The sequence below is a fragment of the Chrysemys picta genome, chromosome 12 (genome assembly GCF_011386835.1).
Source record: "Chrysemys picta bellii isolate R12L10 chromosome 12, ASM1138683v2, whole genome shotgun sequence".
In the NCBI taxonomy this organism is placed as follows: domain Eukaryota; kingdom Metazoa; phylum Chordata; order Testudines; family Emydidae; genus Chrysemys; species Chrysemys picta.
In genome coordinates this window covers 31,007,491-31,030,182 of record NC_088802.1, presented here as the reverse complement: position 1 = coordinate 31,030,182, position 22,692 = coordinate 31,007,491, and the positions used below count along the sequence as shown (strand labels likewise).

Sequence of the window (22,692 nt, the reverse complement as noted above, 5' to 3'; positions counted from 1 at the left end):
TGCTTGGATGTATAAAGAGGGAGTAGTGAGTAGGAGTAGGAAGTTGATTTTATCTTTGTATATGGCTTTGATGAGACCAGTGCTGCTATACTGCACTCAGTTCTGGTGTCCACATTTTTAAGAGGATGTTGAAAAATTTGAGAGGAAGCAGATTTCCACAAAAATAATTCAAGAGTTGGAAAAAATGTTATAGTGAGACTTAAGGAGCTTGGTGTGTTTAGCTTATAAAAAAATCAAGAGGTAACTTGATCCCAGTGTGTAAGTACCCTCAGAGGAAGAAAAATTCCTAGTTAATAAATAGCTCTTCGATCTAGTGGCGGAAGGCAGAACAAGAATCAGTGGCTGGAAGTTAAAGCCAGATAAACTGAAATTAGAAACAAGGCACAACATTTTGTCAATAGTGAGGGTTATTAACCATTGGAAAAAACTACAAGTGATATGGTAGATTCTTAATCTGTTGGTGTGTTTAGATCATAGAATCATAGAGCCATAAGGTTAGAAGCATGGATGGAGTGTGAAGTTTCCCCTTGGGGAAGCTAGTCCTGGACCCCGCCTCTTCCGGCTGAGGCCATGCCCCCACTCACTGCTCTCAGCCCCCACACCCATGACCTCAGCCAGGGCAAGAGGGGGCTGAGAGCTTGGTCGAGGCCACAGAGGGGGGCTGAGAGCTCAGGCCTGGCTGCGGTCGAGCTCTCTGCCCTGGCTGGGACTGAGGCACAGCTCTTGGCCCCGGCCAGAGCTCTGAGCCTGAAGCCCCTCCCCCATTCTTCCCCCTCCGTCTGCGGCCCCACCCATGACCCCACCCCATTCCACCCCTTCCCTTGCAGCCCTGCCCCCATTCCACCCATAACCCCGGTCCTGTTCCACCCCTTCCTCCCATGGCTCTGCCCCCTCTCTGCCCCTTCCCCCAAGGCTCCACCCCTCACTCACTCCTTTACGCCCCCCACATCCCCATGCTGTGGCCCTGAAACTGGAAAAGCTCTGTGGCCACAGCAGGGAGCAAGAGCTCCTCCAGCCCCTGGCCATGGTGGGCGGGGGGGCAGGGATATTTTTCCAGGGCCTCTGGATACGGGCCCCATGGGCCCATGTGGTAATCCACCACTGCCCGCCCCCCGTCAGCGCAAAGTTTGGGGAGCTTATCCTCCCCCAGCCTCCATTATGCACCGACCATGGTTAGAAGGGACTGCCAAGATGCAGGATTTGTTGTGTCTAAACCATCCAAGACAGATGACTATCTAGCCTCCTTTTGAAAACCTCCAATGAAGGTGCTTCCATGACCTCCCTAGGTGTCTGTTCCATTGTCCTGATCAAGACTGGATGCCTTTTAGGAAGATCTGGTTTAGCCAAACACAAGCTATTGGGCTCAATATTATGAAATTCCCTGATGTGTGCTTAACAGAAGGTGAGACTAAATCAGTGGTTTTCAAAGTGCGGGTCGTACCCAGTATTGGGTCATGGAATGTAAGGCACTGGGTCGTGGTGGCTTTGGTCAGCACTGCCGACCGGGCCATTAAAAGTCCCATCAGTGGTGCTGCCCAGCTAAGGCAGGCTAGTCCCTACCTGTTCTGACACCATGCTGTGCCCCGGAAGTGGCCAGCAGCTGGTCCGGCTTCTAGGCGGAGGGGCCACGGGGCTCCGCAATCTGCCCCTGCCCAGAGCACCAGCCAGTGGGAGCTGGGGGAAGAGGGAGGTGCCTACGGGCAAGAGCCATGTGAAGCTGGGCGCAGCGCGGTCCACGGTGCCATGACATGCAGGAAGCCTGCCTAAGCAGCCACATTGCACCGATGACCGGGAGTCACCTGAGGCAAGCCCGCATTCCAACCACTCACTCCAATCCCCTGCTCCAGTCCTGAGTCCCCCTGCAAACACAGAGTCCTCATCCCCAGCCCACCCCAGAGCCTGCACCCCCGGCCCAGAGCCCTGACCCTCTATCGCACCCGAACCCTCTGCCCCAGCCCTGAGCCCACCCCAAAGCTCCATGCCCAGCTCTGCTGGGTCATAGGCATCAACAATTTTCTTCAACTGGATCGCCAGAAAAAAAGTTTGAAAACCACTGGACTAAATGATCCTATGCTCTCTCCTGGCCTTAAAATCTATTAATCTACCTGGTAATTATAAGTACTGTTACATGTCTCTGAGCACCATGTAACTATGGAGATCTGTTATATCTATTACTGGGCACATAGTATCTATGGAGCCTAGCATTTTTGTCCATTGTTTGGACAACTAGCAGCAGTTACTGTGCACCTGGTAATCATGAACCTGTTCTCTCTGTCTGTGACCATCCAATAAGCTCAGCACCGCTATGTCTGTCGGGTAACTGGTATTGGATTGGTCTTGTAACATATGTCTTTGGTATGATGGGTGTAGATGGAGATTCAATCCAGGAAAAGTGTGGCAAGAAACACTGAACCACCAAAAGTCTTCTGCTGCAGGAAAAGTGGTGTCTGGACATCTGCACTGGGGTATACATAGGGGCTAAAGTTCATAAAATGATTTTTAAGGGATAGTTGTCAAATTATAATGGGGTTCTGGCAGCCATTGGGTCCATAGCCCTTAAAAGGGGACAGGACCATCCTGACGGACCTTACTGATCATAGCACTTTACAAACTCAAAGTAAATAACGGTGACAATTTTTGGCCCAGTGACGTAGGCATTGTTATCCCCTGGGGAAACTGGTTGTGATAGGCACTAGCCTCCCTTCCACAGGAGAAGGAGCCAGGGAGCAGGGAACTAGTTGTTTGCAAGCAGGCTCAGCTGTACAGGAACAGGTGGGACCTGTATAAAGCCAGATAGCTGGCAACAGACAGGGGCTGCTGGGAAAGGGCAGTCACTCACTGGGAAGAGGGAGTTGGTTTGGAGCTGGTTCTCTCAGAGAATGGGGGTGGGTGGGGAACCAGGAAGAGTAGGAGGCAGTCCAGAGAAGGAGCAGTGAGGGCTGAGAGGGTAGAGCCCAGAACTGCTGAGCTGAGGGTCCCTGAACTGGAACCCAGAGTAGAGGGAGGGCCCAGGTCGCCTTACTGGCTACTGGAGAAATGGCACAAGCTGGGCAGCACTGGAGAAGACCATTTGCATGCCATAGAAGGATCTTGGGTCACCCTGGAAGGGGGAAACACAGATGGTGACCCGGCTGGAGGGCCAAATCATGAAGACGATGCTATGGTTCCTGGAGTGAGGTGGGTCCACAGGGTGAGAGGAAGACAGGAGAGGTACCACCTGAAGAGCTCCTGACAAGGAGTTTTGTGCACAGATGGTGCTGTTACCCACATTACAAATTGCTCTAGGATCGCCCCCAGATAGAGAGAGCCTGGCTTCACAGGGCAGTCCAGCCTCAGGAAACCTGTAGTGATAAGTTTTCAAGTCTAATAATTGGTTTGCTTTGGTTTCCATTTTTAAGGCCGTCTCTACAATGGAAATTGGTGAAGATTCACATTTTTTTCTTAATGAAAATAAAAAGTGTGTTTAGTTCCCCAATCCAGTGGGTGCTTGGAGGTATCAGGGACTATGGCTTTCTGGTTCCCAAAGGCTGGCTGTGCTGTGATCTAGCCTAGTTCTGCCTCATTAAAGTTCCAGGGACATAATCCAACAAGACATTTTAGAAGTCACATTAATGTATTTCTCTGTGAACTATTTCAGTGATATATTACTGTGTAGGGGATCTCTGTGTTCCAAGAAAAGCACAGCTCTAGCTATGGCTACCTCTGCTCTTGGAGCTAGGGGTGAGATTCCCAGCTCACAAAGACCTACTTGCACTAGCTCTCATTGAGCCAGCACACTAAAGATAGTAATATAGCCACGGTAGCATGGGCAGTGTTGGCGTGGGCTAACAGCCAAGTTCATACCAGTGGGGTTCAGGAGGGTTTTTATTCTGGGTGGCTATCCCATGCTGCTGCTGCCTGTGCTACCATGGCTACATTACTATTTTTAGTATGCTAGCTCAATGTGACCTTGCATAAGTATATCCATGTGAGCTGGGAATCCCACCCCTAGCTGTAAGGGTAGATGCACCCTCTCCATATGCATCAAAACCCAAACACTGTTTCAAAGTCCAACTAAGTTTAGTAGACGACAATGTCATATTGTTTACAAAGCATAATCACTTAGGGTGCGTCTACACTGGGGAGTTTAATGCAAAGCTTTTTGATGTGCATCAGATAACTTGCATTACGTAAGTCATATAAATAGCATGCACACAGAATGCCTGTTCTATTTTCAGTTCACATCATGTGAACACATGGTGCAAGTTTGCTGCGAATTGAGGGTGTAGGATTCTTGGGGGTATCCCAGGGTCCTTTGCTTTACCACTGAGCAGCATGCATCCAGGGATTGTTTTTGCTGTGAAATGTGGGAAGCCAAGCTCCTGCTCCCTGCTTCTGTGGGGGCAAGTGAAAATATACAGAGCTTCCTTGGGCTATATTACAGCTCTCAAAGCTGGATGAATTCAGCATTGGACTTTACCCATTGCACCAACAAGCTGATGATGCAGGAGCAGAAGAATATTTTATGGTAGCAGCAGCTCTGGCAGCAGGAGTACCATCTGCAGTGATGGCAGCAGGTTGACACAGAATAATGGGAGAATCTGAGCTGTTGGAATGAGAAGACCAGGTCCTGGATCACCGACAAAGGGTTCAGCACCATTTCTGGGCTGAAGAAACCACCATGGATTGGTGGGAGAGGCTCATTCTGTAAACCTGGGATGACCAGCTCTTCAGTGACAAGAGAACTTCAGGATGGGGAGGGTTATCTTTTTTTTATATCTGTGCGGAACTGGCCCTGGAACTGCAGCGGCAGTGTACCAACGTGTGGTGCCCAGTATCCATGGAGAAGCAGGGTTGCCATTGCCATCTGGAGGCTGGCCAGCCCAGAATGTTACTGGTCTGTGGCCAACCAATTTGGTGTGGGGAGATCAACTGTTGGGGCCATTCTCATACAGGTCTGCTATGCCACTGATAAGGTGCTGTCTAACCAGGTCATGCAGATGGGTAATGCTCAGGAGATTATTGATGGGTTTGCATACATTGGGTACCCAACCTGGTTTTGATGTAATTGATGAACCCATGTGCCTAACATTTGCCTGCCCTCACCCCAGTTGAGCACAGAGTTTGTAAACAGAAAGGGGTTTTTGTCCATAGTGCTCCAAGGACCGGTGGACCACCATGGCAGGTTTACAGACATAAATGCAGCAGCATCTGGTATGGTCCACAATGCTAGAACCTTTCAGAACTCTCTACTATTCAAATAAAATGGAGAAAGACTGTTTACTCCCTGAAGCACCGGGGGCATTAATGGTGTGGAGGTTGGTCTGGTTATTCTGGGAGATCCAACTTACGGCTTGGTGCCTTAGCTAATGAAGCTATACACAAGCTGCTGGGACAAAAGCAACATTTTAATTATTGCTTTATAGCTGCACAATGAAAGACAGATGGCACTGTTTGCGGAATAGGTTGGAAGTTGCAGAAAAAAATGTTCCAATATTATAGGTGGATGTTGTGCTTTGCCCAATATTTGTGAGAGGAAGGGGGAAAGCCCTGATGATGGGTGGGAGTCTGAGGTGCAGGGACTTGCTCGGAGGTTCAAACAGCCAGCAAGGAGCATGAACAGCCATGGGAATGCTGTCAGGGATGCCTACTGTTTGCATTTTGAGTGCCTGCCGTGCCTGAAAAAGTTAGCCTGTGTGTGGGGTGCACTGGGATGCAGACATTGTGAGTACTGAGGGATTGCATGTGGGTGGTTGAAATTTACTATTCCCTACGTGCTCTTGTAAAACCCTATGAATTATTTTCGCTGTATTTAAAGGATTCTCTGTGCTAACTGCAATGATGACCCATAATGGATGTATTGTAAATGGTTTTAATATGAAACAATAAAAAATACAAAAATGTTAATCAAAGCAATGGAAAAATAATGTCTGTTTGGTTAGAAAACCAGTCTTTTAAAGTAATCAGCTATACACAAACCTTTAATTACTGCAACAGTGCACATAAAATTTAGAATGCAACAAGTAAGAACATTCCAAGTGCAACAGAATGAGAAGAGGGGGAACAGTTACAGGTGAGTATAGGCCTTGCCTCTGACCCTTCTTATCTGCACGGGTTCTGGGGCTGAGTGCCTCAGCTCAAAATTCTCAGGGGCTCTGCAGGGCTCAAAAGAGCTGGACTCCCAGGCAGATGCGCTGATTTCCCGCGTTCCTGGGGGGTACTCGACCTCCACCCCACCCCAGGCCCTGCCCTCGCTTCTTCCTCTCCCCCTCGCTCCCACCCCACCCCGCCTCTTCCTGCCCCCGCCCCACCTCCTCCCTGCCTCTTCCTGCTCCCACTCCTCCCCAGCGCCTCCTGTACATCACTGAACTGCTGAGGGGGGAGGGGGAGGAGCTGATCCGTGGGGCTGCGGGTGGGTGCTGTGCACCCACTATTGGCGCCTATGCCAGGTACAAATGTTCTCGATGCCCAGAGGTGGGATTTGAGAGGTGAATGGGACCTGCGGGGAGTACTGCTTTTGGGATGCAGAGGTTAGGAGTTGCTGCTGGTGCCAGTAGCCACCATTATCCACAGGCTGAAGGACGTCTGGGTCCCAAATTACAGGACTGCAGGAAGCAGCAAGATTAGCAGGAGGGCATTCTGGATAGTATCCACGAGTTGCCTCTATATCTCCGTCCTTTTCCATGCTCTCCTTCATTTTGGTGATGCTATCCTTGGCCACAGCCACACTTTCCCTTGACCATTGACATGATCTCCTGGGAGAGCAACTTCTCCCTCCCTCTGGATCCTCATGTGCAAGCTTCACCTCTCAGACAGCCTGGTTCGACTCTGTGACTCAGTCATTTAAACATCTCATCCCGACTCTTCCTTTTTCTTCCCCTCAGGTTGGCCATCGTGTCAGCAGTTCAGAGAGGACTGTCCTGCTGTTGCAGGGTGCTGTGGCTATGGAAGTGAACAAAACAACAAAAAAGTTGTTTACTGTTCATATTCAGACAAGGCATGATAGCTTTTTTAGTCAATATGTGTGACCGTTCCTCCCTGAGACTCTTCCCATTCTTCTGGGAAACTCAGAGATGGTAGGTAGGTATGGACCATGGTGGGTGCCTTTGGATTTTAGTCTACTGTATCTGCTTTCATGCTCTTGGGGTGGGAGAGTTGGTTGGAGCTATGTCCTGACTCTTGATGGCATTACACTGAGGTGGGGAACTAGTCTTATTAAAAAAAGACAAAGAATAGACTGGTGAGAGATGCTGTGAAGTTGTTTTCCACAATGGTCCCCTCAGAAGGATTGCAGTAGTGGAAAGGGCTTGCAAGCCCTACGAGAGGACATGGGCATGAGGTTATTCCCTATAATTTGCAAAACAAACAAACAAAAACCCAAGTAATTTCTCAGTCTTAATTTCTGCTATATCTCCCCTGGAGAAAATGAAGAGAAAAATAAATAGGTCCCTGCAATGATGGTCAGCTACATGCATGTTACAAGGCATTTGCACTTCAGTGGGGAGTAAGTATTGTTTGTGCCTTGCCTGGGCCTGCAATGTGCATTTATACCTCATGTAAATTACAAAAACTAACCAGATTTCTTTTCCTATAAGCACTATCTCAATAAATTATTTAATGTTTTACAAATAAATGCTTTTGCTATTTGAATCTGGTGTGGGAGGAGGAATGGGGTACAGACTGTGACTGCACCATGCTGGCAGATGCCATTTGGAAGCAGCACAAGGTGAAGGGTGAGTGAAAGACGTGGGCTCCTAGCTTACATCCACCAATAAATAATACATTGTAAAGATAGGTACTTACATGCTGACATTCCCTCCAGAGGATCTGACTCTTTGGTTCCTGCTTGGTTTTGGGCTGGGAATCCGGCTCAGCTGATGTAGGGTGGGAAAGAGAGTCCTTTGTAGCAGACTGGGACTGGCTTTCCAGCTGGCTATCCTGACCCACAAAGAGATCCTAGCTGTCAGGGGCAGCTCCTATCCAGCATCCTTCTGCTCATCCTCCCATGGGTCGAGCGGGTCATGCTTGGTAGGGGGAGGTGCAGGCAGCAGGTTCAGAGTAATGCCTGGGACAGGTTGTACTGTAATTGTGTAGAATGCTATACAGTTCTTCAAAAATGGACAGGTCACACGTCCCCTGCCAGATTGTCTCCTTTCATCCCTCATTTCAGTGTGCTTTCTCCTGAGATGCTTGTTCTTTATCTGGCACTGGCAGGTGTCCTGGTTGTGACCCTTTGTGGACATCTGCTTTACAATGTCCGTAAAAAGGTCCTATTCCTGTGCCTTCCCATAAGAGGTTCCTGAACCAATGCATCTCCCCAGATGGCAGTGAGATGCAGTGCCTCAGCACCGCTCCAAGCAGCTGTGCAAGGCATGTTATGGGGCTTCTGGAGTGGTTGCATCACCAGAATAATGATACACTGGGATTGAGGGGCAAACAGGCAATATCTGACTCTGTGCCACTTTTTATAGGGAGAAGCGTTATCCTGAAAAGGACCCCCGTGGAGGGAGGGCACACAATGGACAGGTCAGTAACAGTCGAACTGCAAAGCACTGTGGGATAGCCATTGGAAACATGAAAAAAGTGGAGCACAGCAATCACATGCACACAAACAAAAAAAATGAACAATTTCAATTTGAAGCAAACCTAATCCACTTTGCAAGAGGACTCCAGCATTCCAGACAAATGCAGAGTTAGTGTGCAGTGACGAGTTGCATTGTATGTACGCAATGTAAGCAGAGTCTGAATGAGCTCAAGTCACAAGTCACTTTGTTATTGGGGCGGGGTACTAAAGGGTTATTATCCTTGTTGTGTGAATCAAGAGAGGCAGAACTGTGCAAGGCATACTCTGATGGAGGGACTCATGCTCAACTAAACTGTACTTGCTAGGCAGGTGATGTGAGTGCCAAAATCCAGTGGAGTCAAGAGAGGGTGGGGCAGGTACTTGTACCTGGTGGTGTGGGCCCTGCCTAAGGATCCGAGGCACCATTTGACCCGGCATCTCTCCACAGTGTAATAACAGAGTTGATTAAGACTCAACTGGGAGTCTTGTTACACACCACAGAGCTGAAATCACTGATAACCAGGTCTAAGCATTTGGCCTGCTTTGGGACGGTGTCTCTGATGCACGAGACTGCCCAGTCCACACTAGTAGTGAGGCTCCACCACTAACAGCTGAAATCATTGAGAGCCGTGTTAAGTGGTGGGACCTTGAGACATTCCAAAGGGTTCAGAGTGAAGTGGCTGGTGGAATGGACTGGCGAGTGGCTGGCAGGCAGAATGGAGCAGCGAGCAGGGTAGCTAGTGGAACAGCTGGTGGAGTGGTGAGTGGCCGGCAGGGCAGAGCGGCTAGCAGCTGACAGGCCAGCTGATGCCAAAACAAGCGCCTGGACAGCAGAACAAGCAAGGTGCCCCCATTCCCCACTAGAGTGGGAGGTGAGCTCACCCAGATGCACCTCTAAACTCTGGGTCTTCACTGATCAAGGACGATAGTTATGAACGGGTTGTGGCGGACAGAAGAAGGGAAGGGTACATTAAAGAACTTTTGGTTGCTGGACTTAAGAACCTGAAGTAAAAGAACACTGCCCAACATACTCTCAGGTGGGTCTTTTGCTCTTGGTTTTATGTTTGTGAATCCTGCTTGTGGCGTTTTCCCAGAAGGAATGCCGGGTTACTTCTCTCCTTTTCTCTCTCCTGTGTGCTTGCAAGAGGGGGAATATTGCCTCTTGGAGGTGACCGGGGGTGGTATGTAATTGTCCCAGGTTACTGGGTGGGGGCTCAAGCCAGTTTTGTGTTGTATTGTTGAAAAGGAACACTAGATATTGAACCTGGCTGTTGTTGCTGCCAACTCCAACTGGCAGAAGGGTTACATATGCAAATTGTTTTCAAACTAGATTAATGTCATTTGATCCAGTATGAAACCTCGTGTGTAGACAATCTCTTAAAACAAAGCAAGATAATTGAACCAGGTATGTCATAAATCTTACACGGCTACATAAACATAAACATACTGGGTGAAATCCTGGCCCCGCTGAAGTAAATAGAAGTTTTGTCATTCACTTCAGTGGGCCAGGTTTCCATCAGTTTCCATGGGGTGAGCGGTGATGCCAGCTATGCATGGGGGGGCAGGCAGGGCTTGAGCGAGCAGTGACGCCAACCTCACATGTTGGGGGGGAAGGGGAATGCTCAGGCCAGTGGCTCAGGCCAGCCCCACATGAGGGGGAGGGCCCTCAGGAGAGTGACTCGGGCCAGCCCCACACAATGTCCCATTTTCCCTTTGGGAAATATGGTCACCCTCCTTAGTTTATTATTAATAGTAGTACTAGTAGTGTGGAGAGACCCCACTGTGCTAGGACTTTGTACAAAGAGACATTCTCAGCCCCAAAGACCTGAATCTCTACCCATTGTATTCGGTGGAAAATCTCCTACTGAATTAAATGGGATCGGGCTCAGGACTTGCATAGACAAGAAACAGAAGGATGGAGGTGAAGGGATGCAATACAGAGTGATCAGTGACGGGTGGCAAACCTTGTTAGTTCAGTGGGTTCTAACTGCTTTCCTTAATTAGGGTCATTTATAAATCCCAATTGCTGGAAATTCACCTTGCTCCACAGTTGTCCAGCATTTGTCTGGGGTTGTGAACAATTTGTGGAGTTTCAAGCTGATTTCACTTATTTTTTTGGCTAAGCGAAAGGTCTTAAACATAACTTGATGGCATTCCTCTGTTTTTCTATTTATAGTAGGCCTTTCTGGCCTTAAATCTTGAAATCTATGAATAAAAATATACCTCTGCAATATTGTTCAATAAATTTCTATTTACACATTTAATATGGTTATTTTGAAGTGTTACCCCATTTTTAGTCAGGTTTCTTACCAGTTTCTACTGCAGATTCTTGTAATGTTTTCAAGCAATCATTTTTATAGTTAAGCCACTTCGTCGTCGTTTTCGCCAGCAGAGAGCCTAAGACCTGTACATACAGAAAATATTGTAAATGAAGAAACTGAGTTTGAACTTTGTATTTTTCTAGTTGGGATAGTTTTCTGCTACTTTAACAGTTGAAATAAGTAATATACAAAATTCAAGAGTTGTCACTTTTTCTGTGGCCAAGAAATACACTGTCACACTGTTATGTTCTCCCCCATGCCACACATTTTTGTCAAACTTCCAACTGGACACTGAATATATAGCCTCTGTAGAAGTTGTGTGCTATGACTCATAAATCCTGGAACATTTTCAAGCAGTTAAGAATTAGATTATATGCAGAGGTTGATTAAACTTTGTTGAATATTTATGTTTTCATTGGATTATTTGATTGGTATGACTGGAAATAATTCATGGGGCTGTTTGTTTATTAGCGTATTTTACGGATTGTCAAGAATGCCCAGAGCATTGGCTGAGAGCTCTTTCATTGCAGTTTAATATAATTGTGAAGAAATAAATAAGTAATACCATTTTGTTAACATCACCTTTAAAGAGGTAAATCCTCTCCCAACATATTCCTCCCAGACTCCAGACACTAATTCTTGTTTCAGCAGACCTCCCAAGCAACCCCTCACTATCCCTGTTTCAAGTGAGGCAATTGAAAAACTAGCAAAGACTCATCTCCATTTTCATAGATTTCAAGGCCAAAAGGGAGCATTGTGATCATCTAGTCTGACCTCCTGTATAACACAGGACATAACATAACATAACATAAGAATGGGCATACTGGGTCAGAACAATAGTCCATTGAGCCCAATATCCTGTCTGCCAACATTGGCAGATTCCAGATGTTTCAGAGGGAATGAACCGAACAGGGCAATTATCAAGAGATCCATCCCCTGTCATCCACTCTCAATTTCTGGCAGGTGGAGGTTTAGGAACACCCAGATGATAGTGTTGCATCCCTGACCATCTTGGCTAATAGACATTGATGGACCTATCCTCCATTAACTTATCTCATTCTTTTTTGAACCCAGTTAGTTATACTTTTGGCCTTCACAACATCCCCTGGAGATGGGTTCCATAGGTCGGCTGTGCATTGCGTGGAGAAATACTTCTTTTTATTTGTTGAAAACCTACTGCCTATTAATTTAATTGGTGACCCCTGGTTCTTGTGTTATATGAAGGCATAAACAACTCCTTATTCACTGTATCCACACCATTCATGATTTTGTAGATGTCTATCATATCTCCCCTTAGTTATCTCTCTTCTAAGATGAACAGTCTCAGTCTTTTTAATATTTCCTCATATGGAAGATGTTCCATACCCCTAATACTTTTTGTTGCCCTTTTCTCCACCTTTTCTAACTCTGATATCTTTTTTCAGATGGGGAGACCAGAACTGTATGCACTATTCAAGGTGTGGATGTCTTATTATCTATCCCTTTCCTAATAGTTCCTAACGTTAGGTTTTTTCACTGCTGCTGCACAGTGAATGCCTGTTTTCAGAGAACTCTCCACAATGACTCCAATATTTCTTTCTTGAATTGTGACCGCTAATTTAGACCCCATGATTTTGTATAAGTAGTTGGGATTATTTTTTCCCCAGTGTGCATTACTTTACACTTATCCCATTGAATTTCATCTGCCATTTTGTTGCCCAGTCACCTAGTTTTCTGAGATCCCTTTGTAAGTCCAAAGCAGACTGCAAAGAGTTAACTATCTTGAGTAATTTTGTATCATCTGCAAACTTTGCCATCTCACTGTTTACCCCTTTTTCCAGATCATTTCTGAATATGTTGAACAGCACTGGTCCCAGTACAGACCCTTGGAAGACCCTGCTATTTACCTCCTTTCATTGTGAAAATGGACCATTTATTTCTACCCCTTTGTTTCCTATCTTTCAGTCACATACTGATCCATGAGAGGACCTTCCCTCTTATCCCAGGACTATTTACTTTGCTTAAGAGCCTTTGGTGTGGGACCTTGTCAAAGGCTTTCTATATTCACTGGATCACCCTTGTCCACATGATTGTGGACCCCCTCAGAGAATTCTATTAGATTGGTTTGGCATGATTTCCCTTTACAGAAGCAGTGTGGACTCTTCCCAAAAATATCATGTTAATTTATGTACACCTCTACCTTGATATAACGCCACCCGATATAACACGAATTCGGATATAACGCGGTAAAGCAGTGCTCCGGGGGGGGGGAGGGGAGGGCTGCGCACTCCGGTGGATCAAAGCAAGTTTGATATAACGTGGTTTCATCTATAATGCGGTAAGATTTTTTGGCTCCCGAGGACAGCATTATATCGAGGTAGAGGTGTATGTTAATTCAGTTCTTTACTATAGTTTTGAACCAATCTGAAGTTAGGCTGCCAGGATCGCCTCTGGAGCCTTTTTCAAAGTTAGCTATTACATTAGCTATCCTCCAGTCATCTTACATAGAAGCTGATTTAAATGATACATTACATACCACAGTTAGTAGTTCTTCGTTTTCATATCTAAGTTCCTTCAGAACTCTTGGATGAATACCATCTGGCCCAGGTGATTTATTACTGTTGAATTTATCAATTTGTTCCAAAACCTCCTCTACTGACACCTCAATCTGGGACAGATCCTCAGATTTGTCACTTAAAAAGAATGGTTCAGGATGGGGATCTCCCTCATATCCTCTGGAGTGAAGACTGATGCAAAGAATTCATTTAGCTTCTCCACAATGGCCTTGTCTTCCATTAGGGCTTCTTTAGCACCTTGAGCAATCAGTGGCCTACATCTGATGTACTTACATTTTTTTGCTGTTAGTTTTTGTCCTTAGCTACTTGCTCTTCAAATTCTTACTTGACCTTCTTTATTGTACTTTGACACTTGACTTGCCAGAGTTTACGCTCCTTTCTATTTTCCTCAGTTGGATTTGACATCCAATTTTTAAAGGATTCCTTTTTGCCGCTAATTATGTCTTTTACTTTGGCGATTAGTCCTTGTGTCTTTTTTTTTTTTTTGGTCCTTTCACTTTTTTTATTTGGGTGTATACATTTAGTTTGAGCCTCTATTCAGGTGTTTTTAAATAGCCATCATGAAGCTTGCAGGCATTTCACCCTCGGGATTGTGTGTATCTATATGTAACTCTTTTGGGGTTTAGAAAGCATGGCCCCTTTAAATCTTTGTCCTGAGGGAGGAAATGCTGATTGTTCCAGGCAGAGGAAGTACTGTTTGGGGGTAACGTGGAGAGAGGGGGAGCAACGGGGTGGCTGTGTCTAGGGCTCCAGACAGAAGGGCTGCAGCAAGCAGGCCCTCATAGAGTGAAGCAGCCGAGAACCTGCCCAAAGTCCAGGAGGGACAGGGCGACCGATTGGGGACACCCCAGGACAGGAGCCAAGAGGAGCACTGTGCCAGGGAGGAATCGCTTAAGAAGGACAAACCGGAGCTGGACCCAGTATCACTGCTGCCCAGAGTTGTATGGGGCCATGAGTACTGGAGCTTGTGACTTTGCATTGGGAATAAGGAGAGAGTCTGTTAGCAGTTAAGTGGGGAAGTTGTCTCACTATGTCTATGCAGAGAGCAGCAGAAGAGGGCACTGGAGGAATTTGCTGGGGAAAGGTTACCGGCACTGAAGACAACCAGGAGCACCCAAGACTCACCACTGGACTAGAACTCTGCCCAGGACTCCTGAACGCTGCGTGCAGATACATTGCTGGGTGTCTGCTCTTTCAGACTGTGGTACCATTGGGCTTGTGGGGCCTTGTGTTGAATGGAACCCTGTTTTACTGCTCTTCCTCATCTTCTCCCCTATTGTTTTTCTCCATTCATCCCCCTGTGAATAGATATTTCCCTTTCCTATATTCATTGTACTCTCCAGTGTGTGTGTACACCTTGGGGGTTTTGGAACAGGTGCCCCTGGTGTGGAAGGGACTTTCCCTGCTGTGTTCCTTTCCTGCGCACACCTTTTCTTAGCCAGAGCTGGCTGCATAGCAGACTCCATCTTGGCCACAAGGGTGCTAAAGTTACATATACAAAAACAGGTGGAGAGTTTAAGATGACGGGTGGATCCAACAAATGGGGGGAGCAAAGGTAACAAGACTACAACTGCTTTTCCAATGCCCTTATTCCTGGAAGGAACTACCTGTAAAAATCCACAAAACTATCCTCCTTCAAACCCACCTCTGCAGAGATGCCTGCAAGATACCTGATAACAGTTAGGCATTTTGAAGGCCTCGGGTCCAGGTACATGGCTGCAGTGCATGCTCATAGTGCATGGTTCTCATCTGGCAGCCAGGCCACCTGCTCTCGTAGCACGTGGTTATCTGTGGTGTGCTGTGCCAGTTGGACCCATGGTGCCATGTTTTCATCATAAACCTGTTCTCTTGCTTGTGGAGAGCTTGGTTCTCTGTTGCAAGCTGCAATACTTGGACTCAAAGCTGGGGAGCTCCTCCTGGGAGCAGTCAACCTGTTCAGGCATTTCTAGTACCCTCTGGGGCATGCTGGGCAGGGAGTGGCCCACTGCCTCCATGCTCTCCTAGGGTAGGCCTTCACTGTGAGCTAGGCTGGTCCAGGCAAACTGTCAGCATCCTGTGAAGTGCAGTTTCCATGTGATTTTCAGTTCTTCAGTGTGTGCTGAGGGTAATAGCATTGTTGAATGTGTCAGAAAGGGTTTTAATGGGTTGGTGGTGTCATAATGGCAGTGAGTTAATGCTTAGAAACTGGTTTTGTCCTGGGTGTGAATGTTGCCTTAATATATCTTTGCTTTTTAGTGTTTCTTTCTCAGAAATACCCCTTAGCAACCATAACTCTCAATTAAGGAAGGTTTTTTGTGTGAATTTCCTAATCCCCCAAAATTAGTGTATGCAAATAAGATTTTTAATGACCCAGGATTGGAGACAGCTTGAAGATTTTGAGAGTGGGTCTAAAAGGAAAGTGGAGGTGCAGTGCTGAGCAAATAATGCTTTGACCAGTGCTCCAGCTTTGTCTGTCTGGTGCTAAAAGCTTGCCAGCATGAATAGCTTTCAGTGCTGGAGAGAGGGGATTTGAGCTTTCTTTTCTGGGAGCATAAAGTTTGAAATAGCTCAGAGAGGACTGTTTCCCCAGCTCCTTGTTTTCCCCAGCACTGCTCCCAGGCCAGCTTCAAGCTCATGAGTGTGAGCCACCCATGCTTTAAATCCCCTGGAGTGGAAAGACTAATTATTCTTCACATGATGGACTTGCAAGATAAGGAGAGAATATTTATAAGAGCCATGAGAAAGGAATGCTTGTTTCCAGGACAAAAAACATCTTGGCTTTTCCCTGATGTGGGCCCCAAAATGCAGGCGACCAGGAGAGATTCTTGGGACATCAATTGGTCAATGAACTTCATCTTAAGAGGCAAGGAAATGGAGATGACGCATTCGTAGAAAAAGCGGCTCCATTTAATAGACACAAGTTTGGTTTACAATAAACAAACAGGGGTAAATGACCAAGGAAATACAGGGAAAGCTCTCAGAACTGCTACCTGGATCCTCTCTTAGTCCCAGCTGTAGCTGCACATACTGAGAAAGGGGTTCTGGATGGCACCCTCCACAGGAGGGGCAGGACTCTTAAAGGTGCAAGGACACAGATTCATCACATTTTCTGCTTCAGTTGAAAGCTTTCATATATAGAGAAATTGAAACAGCAGTAGCTGGTAACTGTTGACATCATAAACTTCTGTGAGACATATGACTTAGTGCTGCATGACATTCTGATTAAAAGAGCAGCACGATACAAAATCAGGTTTCAGAGTAGCAGCCGTGTTAGTCTGTATCCGCACACTGGCCTCTCAGAGTTGGTAAGACAACTCCCATCTGTTTATGCTCTCTGTATGTGTGTATATATATCTCCTCAATATATGTTCCATTCTATATGCATCCGAAGAAGTGGGCTGTAGTCCACGAAAGCTTATGCTCTAATAAATTTGTTAGTCTCTAAGGTGCCACAAGTACTCCTGTTCTTCTTTTTGCGGATACAAAATCAGTGCAGCATATTCTAAATATATTAAACAGCCTCCTAAGCTATAGATCTCAAAAGGTAATTGTAAATCTGGAGCCATCATCCAATGACGGGTTTTTTAGTCGAGTTCCCTAGGGATCTGCGCTTGACCTAATGCTATCCAATATCTTTATCAGTGATTTGGAAGAAAACATAAAATCATTAGTGGTGAAGTTTGCAGATGACACAACTTGTGGTGGAGGGTCTATAATGATAAGCACAAGTCAGCTACAAAGAGCAATGTGAAAGCTGGGCTCATTTGAACAATATTCATTTTAATAGGACCCACTGCAAGGTCATACTCCCAGGAGCCAGGTTACACCTCTGGGACAGCAATGACTCAGAAAAGGATTTAGGTGTGAGGGTGTAAACCAACTGAACACAAGTTCCCACTGCAATGCTCTGGTTAAGAGGGGCTAATGAAATTCGTGGATGTATAAGCAGGGGAATATCAAGTAGGGAGGTAGTATTATTGCTGTATATGGCATTAGTGAGACCATTACTGGACCATTATTTTGCATAAATAATATTGACAAATTGGAAATGATTGAGAAAAGAGCTACAAGAAAGATTTGAGGTCTGGAAAACCCACCTTATAGTGAGAGACTGAGAAAGCTTATCCAAGAAAGGGTTGTCACAGTTCAGAGCAACTGCACCTACATTCCCCTTCTATGGTCCAGCAAGGGCACCAACTCAAAACTCCCGGCTCCTCAGACATCATCTCTTTTGGGCGGAGACCCCCATCTCACTGCCTCCAGATCAGGGTACTTCCAGACTGCACAGCTCACTGTCTATACAGTGACCTCCCCAGCAATGTCAGGCTGCCTAAGCCGGCCTGCTTTACTTTTTTCTTCAGAGATGGTACACAGTGTAATTGTCACGGTTAAACCACCACACAGATCTTTCTATGCAAGCACATGTATTTTTAAAGAGAAAAAGATCTCTCGTTAGTAACTCAGTTACCCCGTTATACAGTGTCTCTTTGAACTGTCCTCATGTAATGGGATGAGCCGACAAAAGGTCCCCTCCTCTGGGTGAAACTTCCAAGACAACAAACTCCTAAAATACTTAAACCTAATTCAGTAGGGTTTAACTTAATTCAATAAGGTTTGTCCAGGATATTTCAGGAGGTTGTCGTATCTGTTACAAAAGTGAGAGTGACTTGATCACAGTCAGTAAGTACTGACATGGGGAGAACTTTTCTGCTAGTAGCGGGCTCTTTAATCTAATAGACAAAACCAGAACAAGATCCTGTGTCTGGAAGCTGAAGATAAATTCAGGCTAGCGATAGGGCACAGATTTTTAACAGTGAGCATAATTAACCTTTTGAACCAATTAACTGGGACCTGGTGTATTCTTCATCACTTGGAATCTTTACATCAAGACTGGATGTCTCTTTCTAAAAGATATGGTCTAGCTCAACCAGAAATTATAGCATTGATGTGGGAATCACTGGGTAGATTTTCCATCCCATGTTATGCAGGAGGTCAGATCATAATGATCTCTTCTGACATTAAAATCTATGTGTGAAAGCCTGGCCCCCTTGAAGTCAATGGGAGTTTTGCCACTGACCTCAGAGGGGTCAAAATTTTGCCCTGTGAATCTTGTTAAAATGAAGGTGAAATCAAGTAATACAATTTATTTGGAATATGCTACTTCATGCTGGAATATTCTTTATTTGGAATATGCTGAGAAATTGTTGGCCAGTCAGACTGAACTATCACAGGCTGTGGACAACAAAAATGTACTATATATGCTCCGAAAAAGATCTCAAAATTTAAATATTTACTAATATTTGTAACCATTCCCTTAATCTACCTGTCTATCGGAGGACATGGATGTGATAAATTACAGTTGCCCCTTCCTCACCAAGTCATGTTTCAAGCTTATTACAGTATTATAAATGAATCAAAGCTGATGTTATTACTGAGAATATGGATGGAAAATATACCAGGGATGAAATCCTGGCCCCATTGAAGTTAATGAGTTTTACCTTTGACTTCAACGGGCCCAGGATTTCACCCCATATGTCCTCATGATTTGAATGTCTTAGAAAGTACAGTGATGATTCCGTTTTAAGTGAATCTGTGTGAAATCATTTCTGTGGTTAGAATTGTCTAAGTGCAATATGACTTTTTCTCTCAAAAATTCAAAGCCTTAGTGATACTTATTGACTTTGTATTATTCATTCATACAAATTTTAGAAGCAAAAGTAAAACAAAACTCCATGAAACATATTCAACGAGATATGCTCCTGTCGGCAGTGGTAAATCTGTCAGTTATATTCAGATAGGAGAAAATTTAACTTTCTTTTTACTCATAGTAATCTTAAATCTGCGTTTTAATCTGTCAGAACAGAATGAAATTTACCATTATACTTTATTAAACTGTTAAAAAAAATCTGCCCAGCTCACTACAGATATAGCATTTAAAAAAAAAATGAAAATGTCCTTGAAGTGAATTTTATGGCAACCCTTTGATAAGAAATCTTTCAAACTCTTCTATATTCTACATATGTCAATAATCTATGGTAAAAATTAAGATGAGATCTTATTAAAATCTTTCACTGTATTTAGAAGAAAATGTAGTGTATTGCAGAGATGCAAAAGAACTTAATGTAAATACCATCCGCATTTTTTCTGCCTTTTGCAAACAGACTACGGTTTTAAAATTGATATTCAGGTTTGGTAGTTAACACAATGTATGTTAATATTAAAACAGCCTTTATAAAGGAAATTCAAAAGCAATGTATTCAATATATAAAAACCAGCATTAAAATAGGAAAACATTAATATATGACCTGGATAAGAGCAGTAAATTGGGAAATAACATGCTAGGGCTTATAAATCAATACCACGCTTTTTGCATTTTGAAATGCTTAACAAATTGCTAAACAAGTACCATTTATGAATATATCACACAATTTCTGAACATTAAAATGCAAGGTGAAAGGATTGTCTAGGTTTTAAAATCAATCATTGATAATTAAATTTTTTCTTACCTGCTTTACCACAAACACTGTCATAACAATAGAAACAGATCCAAGAGATGTTCTGGAATAGAACCACATGTTGGAACAGAGACCAGAATATGTGGAGATACCCATAGTGACAGACTTGGTTGAAGAGTTACGCGCTGTACGATAGAGCCAATTCCCCACCCTGTTCTGTGAAACGTTTAATGCCTGCACTTTTAAAATTACAGACAATTTCACAAATGTGACTATTTCCTGGATCTGAATTTAATCAAGCCAACAAATCTGTTGAAACAGTTTTGAGACTCTGACTTCCTTTCGTTTCTCTGTGTAAAGACAAAGGGAATTTACTCTAAACTTCACAAGCATGTCTGCTTTCTGTTGTTTGTCAGCCAATGAGAATTAGCAAAAGTATTAAACATTAAGAGCTGATCCTGTTCCCATAGAACTTGATGGGAGTTTTGCCATTTGACTTTAGTGGGAGCAGAATCCAAACCCTTATACATTCAAAAACCTACTATGCCGTTAAAATACAAACCCTAGGTAAATACAAATAAAAAGCTTTGCACAGAATGTCTGGCGATCCAGGACACAGATTAGATGGTGCACTGGAGGCAGCTACGCCAGGTTTATTTTGATCCTCATGGAGCACACATCACCCAATCTGCACACTGAGGGCAGGATGGTGACATGGACCATGTGTTGCCACCTCTTGCAATTTTATTATGAGTCTTGGGATGTCCTTCTTATAGCCCCACTGAGCAAGTGGGCATGGAGGGTGGGGGAGAGCAGGAAATAGATGGAGCTTTGGCTCCCCTCTGCAACTTACTGGTCAGTGTAGCTGAGTCAGATCAAGGAGCTGGGTTAGTAATTTCCTACTGGGACAGGCTGGCAATAAATTACTACCCCGAGGGAGGCATTGTGACCCTGACAGCTGTCTCTGAGGCCTGAGTCTCTTGGTGCCAGGGATGCTGGAGCTATTTTTATAGTGGGGGGCTGAGAACCATTGAACCAAACTGTAAACCCTGTTTATAATGGAAATCACTTCAAGTCGGAGGTGAGGCGGTACCCCCCGCATTCCTAGTTCCAGCACTTAGCTTGGTGCTCCTCCTGGCTAGCACAGCGTGTCACTATCTCCTGCTCAGGGCTGTGCCTAGAGTCAGGGCCTAGCCCTGAATGATGCAGAGAACATTCAGCACCTATAGGGGGAGCTCAACCTGCTAAACCAAATTAAGAGCTGTGTCTTCATTGCTATTCCAACCTGAGTTAGCTGTTGTAGCTGAGATCACACCTTTCTTTGCAGTGTAGACATACCATGTGTCTCCTCTCTCGTACACAAAGGGAAAGTCCCCAGTACCTGTCACTGCCATCCTGGACCTAGAGCTAGCTGACTGGCCCAGAGTCATCCTGGTGACCCCCCAGCCAATCTCCTCTCTTAGTTCTGGAGTGACAACCTTCCCCTTCAGTCACCAGTATCCCTGCGGTCTCCATTCCTTTTCTCCCAAAGAGATTCTGTTGGCCAGTTAGCCGATCTCCTCTCTCCATCCCAGCCCAACAAAGAAAGGGGTGGCATTGGTGGGAATTTAGGAGGGAAATTCCCCCTTCCTAGACAATCACAGCTGTTGGGGGTTGGCCTTACAGACCTTAAGTGCAAACTGTCAGGTGACTGTTAGAGTGGGTTACTCCTTCTTTGCTAACTGAGCAAGTGCTGCTACCCTGTCAGACCCAGAGGTGAAATCCCCACCCCAGAGTATGATACAGGCATACCATGCTAATGACAGATCCAGATACACTGTTTTCACTTATTAAAGAGAACCTTCATATCTGGGTAACAACCCTCTCTGTCCTTTACACCACAATGTACAGGGATGCTTGGAGCAGAGATGGGAAGTTCTCATATGGACTCGCTTGCCTCAGAACTTGTGAGTCTGAAGCTGGGACCTGATTCTCCTAGGGACTGAGGTGAGCAGTGATCCCTCATTCCCTAGTATATCAGCCCCCAGGGCTGTCCACTGGGGTTTCCCTCCTGCTGGGGTGGTGAGTGAGCACCTCCTTGGTGGTCAGGATGGGCCTGGCCCCCTGCAGAGTGAGTCTTACTCAAGCAGTAATTCCTTGGCCATGGTTACCCATTCTTCCCCAATCCCCACCCCCCCACACTCCTGAGTCCTGGCAATCTTTGTCTGTGTGTCTGTCCCCTCTCCTACGCCATGTGCATATGAGGAAACCATTTCCCTCCTCAGGGACAATCTCTTACCCCACAGAGGGTTTCCTGTCTTTGTCTCACCTCTTGGTGAGTTGAAAGTTGGGGTGTCACTTCAGTGGAGATGGGGAAGTGGACTTGCCTCCCTGACCATTGTATCTGTAGCTGTAGTAGGATGTTGTTCTCTATGACAGGGGATGTGTTACACACTTTTCCAGGGAGTTTCACAGCTCTTTGCTGACAACAGAGGAGTGATGAAACTCGGGACTCCGCTGTTCAATTTTAGGTTCTCTAAGGGAGTGTGCTGTAGTAGTCACAGACTTTTCTGCCCCCGTCCTTCCATCCCTCTCGGATCTTGTCCACCCCATCTCAGCTCCTGTCTTTCTTCTCTTCTCCTCCTATCTACACTCTTCCCTAGCTCTTGTCCTCTTCTCCCATGGCTATGTTTAAGGGGCATCATTTCAGATTTTGGGGGGCAACTTTAACTGTGATTCCAGAGGCTACTTGGGCACCTGAAAACTCTGTTTTTTTTCCAGATAATAACTTAGATACAGTGCTCCTCTCAGATAATAATTTCTAATTCCTATATAAAGAAAGAAAATGTAATAAATATTAG

General features: G+C 45.3%; 1 protein-coding gene across 3 annotated transcripts in view; it reads right to left on the bottom strand.

Moving 5' to 3' along the window:
• GLP2R (glucagon like peptide 2 receptor) overlaps positions 1-20,284 on the bottom strand; it is a 120,720-nt gene extending 100,436 nt beyond the window's left edge. Inside the window, exons 1-2 of one of the 3 annotated variants that reach the window (XM_065563304.1) lie at positions 19,904-20,284; positions 10,853-10,946 (exon numbers count right to left, since the gene is read on the bottom strand). In XM_065563304.1, the coding sequence (XP_065419376.1) occupies positions 10,853-10,946; positions 19,904-20,008 (199 nt within the window). In that variant the 5' untranslated portion in view covers positions 20,009-20,284. The remainder of the gene's footprint in view (positions 1-10,852; positions 10,947-19,903) is intronic. The other 2 variants (XM_065563305.1, XM_005305108.5) reach the window with 2 other exon arrangements.
• Positions 20,285-22,692: the final 2,408 nt, after the last annotated feature.